At 40.6% G+C, this 15,642-nt stretch overlaps 1 protein-coding gene across 17 annotated transcripts in view; it reads left to right on the plus strand.

The window, feature by feature from the left end:
- LOC118225360 (disco-interacting protein 2 homolog C-like) overlaps window positions 1-15,642 on the plus strand; it is a 171,071-nt gene that overhangs the window by 133,246 nt on the left and 22,183 nt on the right. For 7 of the 17 annotated variants that reach the window (XM_035413619.1, XM_035413621.1, XM_035413620.1 and 4 more), the window contains exons 25-30: window positions 3,392-3,472; window positions 6,510-6,633; window positions 7,496-7,617; window positions 8,153-8,264; window positions 8,638-8,747; window positions 12,100-12,230. In XM_035413619.1, coding sequence (XP_035269510.1) covers window positions 3,392-3,472; window positions 6,510-6,633; window positions 7,496-7,617; window positions 8,153-8,264; window positions 8,638-8,747; window positions 12,100-12,230 — 680 coding nt within the window. The other 10 variants (XM_035413629.1, XM_035413630.1, XM_035413632.1 and 7 more) reach the window with 7 other exon arrangements.

Here is a 15,642-nt window from a genome sequence, read left to right on the forward strand (position 1 = left end):
GCTTTATTCTGACTGTGTCACCCTCTTACCTGCGTGGCTCCGCATCACTGTCAGTCCAGGTTTTCATTTTGCCGTCTCTGAAGCAGTCATACTTGGCACAGAGGAGTGTGAGGAGAGCGCTTTCTAAAACTGTGCTCTTTTCTTCTTCCACCCATACAGCTGCCAGCAATTTACCCAAGCTTCATCCAAAACTGTCGTTAAACCTCTTTGTCACAAATACACCGGAAGAACCGGGACCTATTTCACAAAGCAGGATTACTGAGTTAGCTGGATAACTGCGCTGAGTAAAACCTGGAATAGCTCATTTTACTTCAGTCCATGTTCCAGATTTGGGAGGGTTCCAGGTTTTATTCAGTACAGTTATCCTGCTAACTCAGTAATTTTTTTGTGAAAAAAGTAATGCTTTGTGAAACAGGGCCCTGGTAACAGACAGACACACAGATGTGATGGAGTAAGAAAACAGGCAGAAGGACTGAGTGGGCCTGAATTACTTCCTTTGAGTATCATTTGCTTCTCATTAAAGAGATAGAAAAATTGACTTCTTCCAACAAATGGTGGAGTCTTACAAATCTTACTGTGGTGATTACAAATCTGCTACCAGGAGCTTAGCCCAGACAGTTCACCACTGTTCACTCAGCTCTGTAACATCAGATAAAATTAGTTTATAATTCACCTTTAACTATCGAGTTTAAAAGGCAAAAGCGTACAAATATGTATCCACAAAAAATAGAGGTTTTTGTTAGATACAATTTATTTCAAAGCCGATTTTTTTTTTTAATGACAATGATTATGCATACAAGTATTTCTCCTTTCCCCATGCTCTGACGGTAGTCTGATCATTGTTTGCATGCTTTGTTTGTTTGAGTGAGTTTATCCAGATGAGAAATTTCATCCTTCTTCTCTGGAAGTCACATCGGCCCCACGGCAACAGGGGTAACCTGTACGCCCCTTCAGAGGCAGAACAGAGAACCACAGATTTATTGCAGTATAGGTTCATATGCAGAGCTATCTGACGGGCTGTAGTGTTTTATAGAAAGCTGCACAAGTTAGGGAGGCATTAGCTGAATGGTTTGCAGTACGTCAGGCTTTTTATGAGCTCCTGAGTTCATCTTGCTCCCCATGTGCCACCATTCAATGTTTCAGTTTGTTCATGAAGAGCAATGCTGACCGCTCTTCATGTTCTGCAGCACATCATTCCATTGACTCTCTCTGTATCAGTCTGTCCAGCATTACTGCATTTCTACACTGGCCCGTTGTGTGAGTGGACTACCATGATGATGATGATGATGATGAATGTGACAATGGCGATTTTGCAAGTCAAATATAGAGAAGAGCAAATACACAACATTTATAACACATAGAAACGAGCAAGCTTATGACACTGACAGTAAACAGGAACATTCTTGAACTGAGTTTACAGGTGGGCCTCCAGAATGCAGTGCTCATCTGTGTGCAAATTAGGAAATTAGGTGACATTTTCACCTTGCTTCCATGCTGCCTGTGAACTGTGACCTATGTGCAGTGTAAACTTTCAGCATCGCAAAGGCGCAGAGCTCCCTCCGCAGGAAAGGAGGACCCACAGCCACATCGTGACTCCAGCCACGGACAACAGTCAGGCTCAGGGAGGACAGAGCAGCGGTTTTTAGGCTGGTGAAGTCCCCAGCTGGTCCTCAAATGTCATTTGCAGGCGGAGGGGATAATCTTATTTTGCACGGCGGCTCTCTCATGCCTCCGCGTCACGGGATCGGCATGACCAAAGGCTCATTTGCATGTTGTCAAAACGATGTCACGTCTGGTCATCACTCTTGGGGAGAACCAGCACATCACACAACGTGTGCCCAACACCACACAGCACCTTACCCTTGGGAGAGTGACTTATCACACTCACAAGGGGCTTCCAACGCCAGAGCTAGGGAGGCTCTTTGAGCAAGTACAAACGTTAGACTGATTTATTTTATTTTTAATCAGAGAAATGTGCTATGTGCCCTTGGTATCAGGGGAGTTGTAAAAACTGGCCTGCCACCTTGCCAATAGCACCCTCTGGTGGTCGGTGGGAATTACAGGGAAATGATGAGTGAGCGAGGCTTCATGGTCCTCAATCGCTCTCCGACTTACATCCCGTTACTCAGCAGTTCTGGATTTTCTCCTTTTTCTTGCAAGCAAACATTTATTTTAAATTTGGAGAACAAAGAAATAGGAACCGATTCTAACCGCCTCCCAGACCCAGAGCACAGAGAGAAGGGAGTAAACGACCACCTGTGAAAGCGATCTTGGTCCTCTGCAGCAGTGCGCTGATCAGGAGCTCCCATCATCATTGCTGCCACTGATCTATCTGAGGAACGGACCTTTTCTTCTTTAAAAGAATAACCAACTTCAGCCGATTTTTAAATCATGTAGAGTTTTTAATCCAGAAATGTGACTCTCAGACCTTCGGAGAGCATGTCAGAGAAAAGTGAAGGAAAGTGATCACATGCAACAGTATGAAATGGAGTAGAAAGAGAACAGGTCGAGCGACCAATAGCAAGGGAGGCGGAAACGGTGATGCATGTGGTACATTTGAGCCACGTGGTTCACATACTAAGTGATGATACGCCTTATTATAACGTAAAATTCATTGTTTATACAAACTAATAATAACCAATAACTAACTAAAAACAAATTTGTTCCCTGATTAATTTAAACTAAATAATGGTTTTGTCTTTTCTTTTTTTGGATTCCAAATCCCTCGCTAAAATGAAATGGTAAATAGTCAAGTGTATTTGTGCAACAATTATCATACAACATAATTTCCTGGGAACTACTGGAAAGCTACAGCAGTTATGCAATTCCTGTTTTGAGTTGGTCAAAGCTGAACAGCTAATACCAAACAGAATGTTCTCATTTTATTAGTCCAAGAACAATGGATTTTTTGTGAGGGTCAAATCACTCTTTGTGAGTAAATATTTTATTATTTGTGTAATACAATACTGTACTGTATTCATGGATTTTCACATTTTCAGGAACTACCAGGTCTGCACAGTACATACTTACAGAATAATTGTACTGGCATGTAATGGTAAATATTGCCTTTTTATATCATTTTCTGGAGTCCTCTTTAGCCATTGGTGCTTGTAAGCTATTAAGCGTGTATAAGCTGTGTATAAACTTAATAGGCTGTGTAGATCATACTATTGTATTTATTTTTCTTTGTGTCTATTGATGGGTTATTGATCATGTGTGGATTTTACACAAAAAGCCCTTTCATTCGCCCTGAACCTAAGCAGTGATGAAATGCTTTGGATTGCACTGACGGTCACAGACAGGCGTGCTGAGCTAAATTGAGACACCTCTGGAGTTAAGGAAAGTTTGTTGCATTGCAGACATCTTTACTCTCTTCTTTGTTATTTTTCAGTTCCTCTTCTTGTCAGAGGTTCTGCAGTGGAGGTCCCAGACCACTCCAGACCATGTCCTGTACACGCTTCTCAGCTCACGGGTAAGACCTGCTCTTTCACAGTCTGCTCAAGTCAAATACTATTGTGTTTTTTTGTGTGGACCTAGAGAATTGCACCTTATTAGCAAGTTGTTTTATCCTGTACAGTTGCAGGGTACCCAGCCTATTAGCATGTTGTAATACTGTGGGACAATAGAAAGTTAGAATCTTGTACTATTCTTGTAATGCAAGGGACAGTGGCAATGTTCTGTGTGAACATCATGTTCTAGATCATTGCAGGGGACGATAGCATGTTATCATATTCTGTATGAATGCATGTTATCATGTTCTGTATGAACGCAGGGGGTGATAGCATGTTATCATGTCTTGTATGAACGCAGGGGTGATAGCATGTTAGCATGTTATCATGTTCTGTATGAATGCATGTTATGTTCTGTATGAACGCAGGGGGCGATAGCATGTTATAGTGTGCTGTATGAACGCAGGTGGTCATAGCATGTTATCATGTTCTGTATGAATGCATGTTATCATGTTCTGTATGAATGCATGTTATAGTGTGCTGTATGAACGCAGGGGGTGATAGCATGTTATCGTGTTCTGTATGAATGCATGTTATAGTGTGCTGTATGAACGCAGGGGGTGATAGCATGTTATCGTGTTCTGTATGAATGCATGTTATCATGTTCTGTATGAACGCAGGGGGCGATAGCATGTTATAGTGTGCTGTATGAACGCAGGGGGCGATAGCATGTTATAGTGTGCTGTATGAACGCAGGTGGTCATAGCATGTTATCGTGTTCTGTATGAATGCATGTTATCATGTTCTGTATGAATGCATGTTATAGTGTGCTGTATGAACGCAGGGGGTGATAGCATGTTATCGTGTTCTGTATGAATGCATGTTATCATGTTCTGTATGAACGCAGGGGGTCATAGCATGTTATCGTGTTCTGTATGAATGCATGTTATTGTGTTCTGTATGAATGCATGTTATCATGTTCTGTATGAACGCAGGGGGATAGCATGTTATGGTGTGCTGTATGAATGCATGTTATCATGTTCTGTATGAACGCAGGGGGTGATAGCATGTTATCGTGTTCTGTATGAATGCATGTTATCGTGTGCTGTATGAACGCAATGGGTCATAGCATGTTATCCTGTGCTGTATGAACGCAGGGGGCGATAGCATGTTATCGTGTTCTGTATGAATGCATGTTATCATGTTCTGTATGAACGCAGGGGGATAGCATGTTATAGTGTTCTGTATGAATGCATGTTATCATGTTCTGTATGAACGCAGGGGGTGATAGCATGTTATCGTGTTCTGTATGAATGCATGTTATCATGTTCTGTATGAACGCAGGGGGATAGCATGTTATAGTGTTCTGTATGAATGCATGTTATCATGTTCTGTATGAACGCAGGGGGTGATAGCATGTTATCGTGTTCTGTATGAATGCATGTTATCATGTTCTGTATGAACGCAGGGGGATAGCATGTTATGGTGTGCTGTATGAATGCAGGGGGCGATAGCATGTTATTGTGTTCTGTATGAATGCATGTTATTGTGTGCTGTATGAACGCAGGGGTTGATAGCATGTTATCGTGTTCTGTATGAATGCATGTTATCATGTTCTGTATGAACGCAGGGGGTGATAGCATGTTATCGTGTTCTGTATGAATACATGTTATCATGTTCTTTATGAACGCAGGGGGATAGCATGTTATAGTGTTCTGTATGAATGCATGTTATCATGTTCTGTATGAACGCAGGGGGTGATAGCATGTTATCGTGTTCTGTATGAATGCATGTTATCATGTTCTGTATGAACGCAGGGGGATAGCATGTTATCGTGTTCTGTATGAATGCATGTTATCATGTTCTGTATGAACGCAGGGGGATAGCATGTTATGGTGTGCTGTATGAATGCATGTTATCATGTTCTGTATGAACGCAGGGGGCGATAGCATGTTATCGTGTTCTGTATGAATGCATGTTATCATGTTCTGTATGAACGCAGGGGGATAGCATGTTATAGTGTTCTGTATGAATGCATGTTATCATGTTCTGTATGAACGCAGGGGGTGATAGCATGTTATCGTGTTCTGTATGAATGCATGTTATCATGTTCTGTATGAACGCAGGGGGATAGCATGTTATAGTGTTCTGTATGAATGCATGTTATCATGTTCTGTATGAACGCAGGGGGTGATAGCATGTTATCGTGTTCTGTATGAATGCATGTTATCATGTTCTGTATGAACGCAGGGGGATAGCATGTTATGGTGTGCTGTATGAATGCATGTTATTGTGTGCTGTATGAACGCAGGGGTTGATAGCATGTTATCGTGTTCTGTATGAATGCATGTTATCATGTTCTGTATGAACGCAGGGGGTGATAGCATGTTATCGTGTTCTGTATGAATGCATGTTATCATGTTCTTTATGAACGCAGGGGGATAGCATGTTATAGTGTTCTGTATGAATGCATGTTATCATGTTCTGTATGAACGCAGGGGGTGATAGCATGTTATCGTGTTCTGTATGAATGCATGTTATCATGTTCTGTATGAACGCAGGGGGATAGCATGTTATGGTGTGCTGTATGAATGCATGTTATCATGTTCTGTATGAACGCAGGGGGTGATAGCATGTTATCGTGTTCTGTATGAATGCATGTTATCATGTTCTGTATGAACGCAGGGGGATAGCATGTTATGGTGTGCTGTATGAATGCATGTTATCATGTTTGTATGAACGCAGGGGGCGATAGCATGTTATCATGTTCTGTATGAATGCATGTTATGGTGTGCTGTATGAATGCAGGGGGCGATAGCATGTTATCATGTTCTGTATGAATGCATGTTATGGTGTGCTGTATGAACGTAGGGGGCGATAGCATGTTATCATGTTCTGTATGAATGCATGTTATGGTGTGCTGTATGAATGCAGGGGGCGATAGCATGTTATCATGTTCTGTATGAATGCATGTTATGGTGTGCTGTATGAACGTAGGGGGCGATAGCATGTTATCATGTTCTGTATGAATGCATGTTATGGTGTGCTGTATGAACGCAGGGGGCGATAGCCAGCTCGCTGACCTGTCTCCAGCTGCATAAGCGGGCAGAGAAGATTGCGGCCATGCTGGCGGAACGAGGCCATCTGCAGGACGGAGATCACGTTGCACTCGTCTACCCCCCAGGTGGGACACACCCCCATCATCAACCAATCACTGTTCATTAATCATTTGCATCTGTCAATACTTTGTTCATGGATGGGAAATTGATTAACATAATGGCTATTACAGCAAGTGTCATGCCATTAAAATTAAATGTAGGATCTTTAACTTTGTTTAATGTTCAAATTTCTGAATACTTCTGGAACAGTTATGCAATTTAATTTCAATGGCTGCCAAACTGATGACTTGTAAGAATCCCATAAACCAGCAACAGGTTTTAAACTATTTTAACCAGAAACCTTTCTTTATTTATGCATTTTTCAAGATTTTTACTTTTCATCAGTTAACTAAGTCTGTTTGATCTTGAATTGTTTTTCAGAGTCATCAAATTTGTTTAAAATGTGGTTGTGCTTAGCCAAACTGGTGTCAAAACCATCTAAAATACTTCATAGACTTTAAAGATTTTAAGCAAAGTATGGGCGTTTAAGGCGAGGCAAACACAGAAGAGGCTGTGCACGCTCGCATTCCAGATGCCTTTTTAAAGCTAGATACATCTTATTGGTATGGTGAATATCTTAGTTGACAGAGAAGTATCTGTACACACATAGACAATGGATTTTGTAACTATAAAGATAATGACCAGCAGCCGAGAGTATCCATACTGATGTTTTACACTAACTTATGTGTTTAACGGAAGGGAGGTTCTTCCGACCTGTGTCATTGGGTGTTACTTGTGTAGATCATAGTTATCTTGTCAAATAGGGTTTCACATCTGTGATTATGGGTGTTTGTATTATCATCTGAGAATGGCAGAAGGGATACTTTTTCCCTTTAAAGTTGATTTGGATGAGGGCTGTGAGTTTGGTTGTGGTCTTTTCCGGAACAGGAGTGGATCTGATCGCAGCGTTCTATGGCTGCCTGTACGCCGGCTGTGTGCCCATCACTGTCCGACCGCCACACCCCCAGAACATCGCCACCACACTGCCCACCGTCAAGATGATTGTGGAGGTAAGCCACCGCTCGGTGTGTCTCCCCTGGCAACCACGACATTGCATCATCAATGCAAGGCTCTCTGTTCCATAGGCCCTTTAGCTGTTCAGATAAAACACTTGATATCATGTTAGAATGTAAAAAACGTATTATCCAGTTTCTGAAAACATATTAACATTAGTCTTTGCGTAATAGTTTGAATTGGCGGTTGGGTTTAGGGGTATTGGTGTGGTTTCCCATTGGATTTTTTAAATTCATTTACTGATGGGAATGTCAAACTGTGAAGTAGAGCTGTTCATTAATATCGAGGTCCAAATGTTACATCTGGTATGAAGAAAGTTGGAAGTTCAGCATTATGAATGCATTATGTATGTTAAATTTGAACCCGACAGTCAAGCTGATGTGTATGTGCGTACATGCGTGCGTGTGTGTGTGTGTGTGCATGTGTGTGTGCGTGCGTGCGTTTTCGTGCGTCGTCTGGCTGTACATGTATCTGAGCCTTTTGCTTTGTATGAACGTGTGGTTCAGTACACTGTGTTTCTGCGTTCTGCAGGTGAGTCGCTCGGCCTGTGTGATGACTACGCAGGTCATCTGTAAGCTGCTGAGGTCAAAGGAAGCGCTGGCCGCTGTGGACATCAGGACTTGGCCCCCGGTCCTGGACACAGGTGAGCTGCCTGCGTATAGATGTACGTACTGTATACTAGATCACTCACACAAAAGCAGTCTACTTTTGGGTCATACAGTCAGTACAGGCCCTTAAGGACAAGTGTGAAAGGGACTGCCATGCAGGTTTATGGTGTGTATGTATGTGCATGTGTGTCTCCATACAGTCAGTGAGGACAGTCTTTTTAGGGCATCTCTGTGAAAGGGAGGTCCATTCTGGTTCATACTGTGTGTGTGTGTGGGTGCGTGTGCGTGTGCATGTGTGTGGCTGTGTGTGTCTGTTTGTGTCCTTAGTCAGTGACAAGTCTTTTCAGGGCATTTCTATGAAAGGGAGGGCCATTCAAGTTCGTACTGTGAGTGTGTCTCTTCCCGTAGATGATTTGCCAAAGAAGAGGCCGACTCAGCTGTACAAGCCGTCCAACCCTGACACTCTAGCCTACCTGGACTTCAGCGTGTCCACCACCGGCATGCTTGCAGGAGTCAAGGTGTGTTCATGCAGCACGTGTGTACACACACTTGTACACAAAGACACACTCACTCAAACACACACACACACACAGATATACACAGATGGAGACACATGCAGACACACACTTACGCACTTGCACACACAGTTGAGACACAACTATAGGTGAATGGTGTATAGTCGTTCTATCTCTAAAGAGAGCAAATGCTTTCCATTTTTTGTTTTCAAACTTTAAGGTTGAGTTACAAATAGAGGGTGCCTCTATATTTCCATCACACTTCTGTTGTCAGGCAAGCTGTTTTTCTTTCCACTGAGGTAATTAAGCTACTAAAATTACTAGAGCCCGACCGATATATCGGTTTGGCCGATATATCGGCCATTATTTGACTTTTTTGACGACATCGGGATCGGCAGTTATGCAGCCGATGTGTCCCGATTTTTAAATAAGTATAATAAACAAAAAAAACATTGATTATTTATCTGTACTTGTCTGTTCAAACGTTGTAATTGCTATTTACTAGAATTATCCAGTAGAGGGAGCTCTAATACAAGTGTGAACTGCAGCAGCTGACGCGCTACTTCTGTAATAAGACGTTTGTCACTCGTGCCTCATCCAATATTCTCCACTGCAAGACTTGTCTGCACAGATTCGATTCCCGCAATAAAGGTATGTATATTTAGCGAAGGTTTTTAATTAAATGCGTTTATAGGACCACTATGTTTATCAATCCTCATTATCAAGCGAGCGAGCTAGCTAACATATTTGGTTCACTTTAGCAAGCTAGCTGGCTAGCAAGCCTTTATGAAGCGGCAGTGAGCACATAAGCAGCGTAGGATCTACATTTCCAGAGGACATCGTTGTATTCTCAAATAAATAACCAGCCAAAATAAAATGGTGATTGAATGCATCACACATTTGTTTTTTTATTTGAGATACTGATGCTGTGTCAATAGCCAACGCGTTATTGCAAGTGAGTGTGTCATCTAGTCACGCATCATCGTAGCAAACTAACCAGACAGTAAAAACGCCGATAAAACACTTCTGGATAATTTTAAGCCATGTTATCTAGCTTTGTCGTGATAACATGAGAGAAGGATTGCTGTTGGAGAAGTGAATCAACCAACAGTTAGCGCGGGTAACCTTCACGAAAGCGCATTGTAGTTTTTTTCACGTATTTCATCCAATCAATTTAATTTCATCTAACGTTACACTCGATTCACTCATTAGCTCCGCTAGATAATGTCTTACTCTTTGAGATCATGTAGTAGAAATAAAATAAAAAAATATAATTCATTTAACTTACTGAGAATATATAATAAGAAATAATGAGGCTGTGTCAATACCTAATGCGTTATTGCGAGCGAGTGTGACATCTAGTCACGCGTCAGAGCGCATTGTAGTTATTTTCACCACCAAATTCTTATGGACAAGGAAGCTCGCTAGATAAAGTCTTACTCTTTGAGATCATGTAGTAGGAATAAAATAATAAAATAAAATTAATTTACTGAGAATAGATACTAAGAAATAATAATAACAAATGAATAACAACAACAACAATAATAATAATCATAAAAATACATGTTTGAAACTGGAAAACGGATTTTTTAAAATAAAGTTTTTATAGATGGCTGGAAAAGAAAGGAGTAAAAGCAAGGTGTGGAGTTATTTTGATTTCACACTTAAAGATGGTGTTAATATTTAAATTTAATTTAATATCATCTTTTACATTTTTTTATCTAAAAAGTTCTTTGTGTGTTTATTTTTATTTGTTTGCTTATAAGTTAAATGTTCTTAAATATAGAAACTTTAATAAAATATAAGTTTTTCAAATTGATTTGAAAACGTTGCACTTTTTGACAAAATATCGGTCAAAACATAGGTAATCGATGGGCTAGGACTCTCCAAAATCGGGATCGGCATCAGACCCAAAAATCTGGCATCGGTCGGGCTCTAAAAATTACCCACGCAGACACACACACACATACTCACTCACACACTGAGGGTAATCTTAAATAACCTAAATCTAAAGGTCATCATAAGCATGTAATTGATCATAGTTTCGCTGGTAAAGGTAACAATACGAAATGTTTGAATCTTGACCCTCATCTTAATAGAAAAAAGCTGAGGCAGAGCCTTTCTGAATGTCGTTGCAAACGTGTGTAATAAAAAGTGTGTGTGAGCCTGTGAAACATTACCTTCCCCTGCAGCTGAAGGGAGAGCTTCTGTGTGGGGCTCAGCACCTGATATCACACTGGAGAGTTTAGTCACACAATTCCCTTTGTCAGCAAATATTGAAGAAGCATCTCGAGTTACACGCCTCCCTGCTGACTGAAACGTGATGCAGCTGCCCAAGGAGAAGTGGATTACTGCAGAACACATTGTGTACATTGTGACAGTGGAAAAGAAGACCAAAGACCAAGATACTGCTTCTTTAAAAAGATCCTGTTGCTTTAAAAAGATCATGTTTTTTTAAAACCCTGCAAGAATCATGATATCTTCATCCTGTCATATTGTGTAAAGAACTAATCCAGTCTGGGCCTCTATAAACTCCCTTAAAATGCCTGTTGTGTTCTGTGAGTTTTGTAATTATCATTTAGGCTGGATACATTGCGTTCTGATTTAATTGTCATGTTTATGAGGAGTAGAGGTCCTTGGTGGTCTTCAGATTAATAATTTATATTCCATTTCTTAAGCGCTGTGCGCAGGTGCATTGTTATCCCATTTTTAATGACGTTTCTAAATTTGTTTCATAATGTTGAAATGTGCAATTGGTCTGAATGAAACACATTATCAAGATGATGATTAGTTTGTCTTGTGCTTGGAACGCTTAACAACAGAAGCATAATAGCAGTAATTTTCAGTTTTCAGTAGATAGTCAATGTATCCTATGAAAATATCAAAACAAAAATGTTTCTGTCCAACTTTCTAACCCATTTAGAGCTCAGACAGAAAGGCTATTCATTTCACTTGTGCGCTGAAGTCATTAAATACAGCTTAGAAAGACATATTTTCATTTTCAAATGACCCTATTATCACAAAAAATATGGCTAGTGTAGTTTTTATCAAATTTACTTTATCAAAAAAGTTGTTCGATGGAGACTATTTTCAGTATTTTGGTGCCATGCCAAACTACAGTGCTTTCCATGTATCAAAAAAGCTTTTTACTTTCTGAAGTTACTTTTTACTTTTCAGTAAAAAGGCCAGGTTCTTTGTAATGGTGAATTATGCTGAGTGCAGCAACAGTATCTCTCTTTGACTTGTTTTAATACTGAGTGAACACTGGTGATTATTGTAATGAAGATGCTTAAAGAAAACCTTACAGTTGTTTAAATGATGACAGGATCTCCTGTGTTTTCTCTCCCTCCTCCAGATGTCTCACACCGCCACTAGTGCCTTCTGCCGTTCAATCAAGCTGCAGTGCGAGCTCTACCCCTCCCGCGAGGTGGCCATCTGTCTGGACCCCTACTGCGGCCTGGGCTTTGTGCTTTGGTGCCTTTGCAGGTGAGCGCCTGCTCCTCTGTCTCCTGGCCCCCTGAACTCGACTGTCTTGTGTCACTTATAAAGTCCGGTAAACTTAAAGTAGTGGCTAATGTGCACCACATCTTCTATCTTTAGTTAGCAGGTTATCTTTACAATGTCATTTGCCGAAGGAGGCTTTTTTGAAGTTCCGAAACTCTCCGGGTATCAGCTGCATCTCCTGGACAAGTGTATCAGTGATGAAAGGGCCACTCAATATGGCCTTGATCCAGTGGTATTAAAGGGAAAGAACGTGGCTGGTCTGCTTAGCCATGATGAAATCAGAACACCTCCAGCTAATTTAAACCAACCTCTTTTACTAAGTGTGCTGCAGGTCTGCTACTGTCTTGAGTCATGAAATGACCAAAATTGAGCTGGACACAACTGAATTTGCCGCTGCAGTAATTTACCACTATTATTTGTCTTCCACAACATCCACACATGTAACTGCTATCGGGTAAATTACTGAGGAAATATGACAGTTGGAGTTGCATATGCACCAGGTGCTGGGTGCACTGAACACGCTGGTATTCAGAATGTGCCAGTGTTTATTAATGGTCTGTTAGAAGTGTTGGTAGAATATGGTGTTGACCAGAGACATTATCTCTCTTCTTGTTCAAGCACTCTGTCTGTTTAACCCCTTCTGAAACAGTACTCGGTTCTCTTGATCTCTGTATTTTCATGGAATACAACATTTGAACTGCAAATTTTACGTACATTACTCTCTTAGATCTCTCTTATGTCTATTTGGTTTTTATCATGAGAGATAATGAGATTCTTGTACTTATTTGAATTCATAAACTTGTGAAACTCACTCAAACCTGAATCTTAGCACCGGTCCAAATGAGAAATAAGTCGTAATTGTATTGCAGGTAAAAACTGATAAAGGGTTATGTGCAAATTAAGTGTAATGTGCTTTTTGTATAGTCCTGCTTACAACTAAGCACGGTTGCAGGGCATCTTACAGTTGAGGCCGAAAGTTAACATACACCGAGGCTAAAGATATTAAAACTCTGTTTTTCACAACTCCACACATTTCATGTTACCATACATTTTTTTTAGCAAATCAATTAGGGCATTTACTTTGTTCATATCAGAGGTAATTTTAAAACAATCGATTAGATTTATTTCAGCTTTAATTCACAATATCAGAATTTCAGCGGGTCAAAAGTTTACATACACCAAGTTGATTGTCTCTTTAAACAATCTGGAAGATTCCAGAAATCGATGTAATGACTTTTTAGAAGCTTCTGATTGGCTAATTGTCATAATTATGAGTTAATTGGGAGTTAATTGGCACCTGTGACTGTATTTAAGGGCCTACCTTTAGAGCCACTGCCTTTTTGCCCTTGATACCATGAGAAAATCCAAGCAGCTCAGTCAAGACCTCAGAAAGAAAATTATGGACCTCCACAAGTCCGGTTCCTCCTTAGGAGCAATTTCCAACCAACTGAAGGTACCACAAGCACCTGTACAAACAATTGTTTGCAAATATAAAAATCTTGGGGCCACACAGACACTGCATTGTTCAGGAGGCACAAATTAACTCCCTGGGCTAAACGAACTTTGGTCCGAAAGGTTCAGCTGACCCCAAGACGACAACAAAGGTGTTTGGCCATAATGATCAATGCTATGTATGGAGGGAAAAGGGTGAGGCTTTTAATCCGAAGAACACCATTCCAACTGTGAAGCATGGGGGTGGCAACATCATGTTGGGGTGTTTTGCTGGAAAAGGGACCAGTGTACTTCACAAAATAGATGGTATCATGAGGAAGGAGGATTATCTAGAAATACTGAAGCAACACCTCAAGACATCAGCTCGAAAGTTAAAACTTAGTCGCAACTGGGTCTTCCAGCAGGACAGTGATCCTAAGCATACCTCCAAAGTTGTAACAAAATGGCTTAAAGACAACAAAGTGAAAGTATTGGAATGGCCATCACAAAGCCCTGAATTGAATCCCATAGAACTGAACTGAAAAAGTGTCTGAGCAAGGAGGTTCACAAACCTGACTGAGTTACTCCAGTTCTGTCAGGAGGAATGGGAAAAAATTCCGGCAAAGTATTGTGAGAAGCTTGTAGAAGGCTACCCCAAGCGTTTGATTCAAGTTAAGCAATTAAAAGGCAATGCCACCAAATACTAACAAAGTGTATGTAAACTTTTGACCCACTGAAAATCTGATATAGTACAAAAAAACTGAAATAAGACTGTCTCTTAGCTATTATTTTGAAATGTCCTCTTATGGAAATAAAGTAGATACCCTAATTGACTTCACGCAAGAAATGCATGGTAACATGAAATGTGTGGAGTTGTGAAAAATTTAGTTTGAATGTCTTTTGCCTAGGTGTATGCAAACTTTTGGCCTCAACAGTAGATGCCGTGGCACAGCCAATTTCTTAAAGGTAAAAGTTGTTCCCAAAGAGAAGATAATTCTTCATTACATTATGCTCACTCAGCAGATGCTGTTACGCTGAGCAGCTTACAAAAGTGCAGAACATCAGGAATGCATGTGTGAACTCACCAAAAAGGCAAGCGTGTGGAAGGTGTAAATTTAACCATACAATTTATATTGTAAACAAAAGTAAATACCACTACACAGATAACCAATATTTTATGCGGCTGTACCTATAACGCTGTCATAACAAAGGGAAATCCAAAAGACTGGAGGAGGATCGAGAGGGTCAGGGGTACCATTGTGCAATCTGAAGCTGTTGGTCTTCTCATTGTCGGAAGATGGGTGGTATTTCTGCTGTCCCGAGGGCAACGGGAGGACACTTTTGTCATTTCTCCAGTACACTAAGTGCTGGAGATATTCCTGATATGCTGGGTTAGAAAATACTTTGACAAGTAGACCTCCCTGATGAGGAATATTAGTATATAAGTCTTCACTGTCAAACTTTCCCTGCAAAACTGTCACCGTCAACCTATTGAAGAGACTGTAGGGACTGAGTAGAATCATTGGAATCCCTCATATAGGAAGGGAGGGATGTAACATAAGGCTGAAAAAGGGATTGACAAAAGCAGACACATTAGCTGTGAGGGAGCCCGTTTTAGACACAGTAGGCCTGCCTAGGGGGAAATCTGTAGGCTTTGTGAATTTTCAGCATTGTGTATATTACTGTGACATGAATATACACACGCTCTTTTTATTTAAAAAAGGTAATACCATACCTTTTGAAATAAAAACCCAGAGTGTTTTATGTACTGCTTAATAGGTTTTTTGCATAAAATGGTGCACTAAAAAAACAAGACTTCCTTGCAGCAAGCACTGATTAACAGGAGCACTTCAGAAATTCCTGACTGTCTCAATCAATGATCAAAGAGGAGTGTAGCAAGCAAAAAAACTAGAGAGCACATTAAAAAATTAAAGTAGCTTGTAGTATTTATTATAATTTATAA

Source organism: Anguilla anguilla, chromosome 4, assembly GCF_013347855.1.
Source record: "Anguilla anguilla isolate fAngAng1 chromosome 4, fAngAng1.pri, whole genome shotgun sequence".
NCBI lineage: Eukaryota > Metazoa > Chordata > Actinopteri > Anguilliformes > Anguillidae > Anguilla > Anguilla anguilla.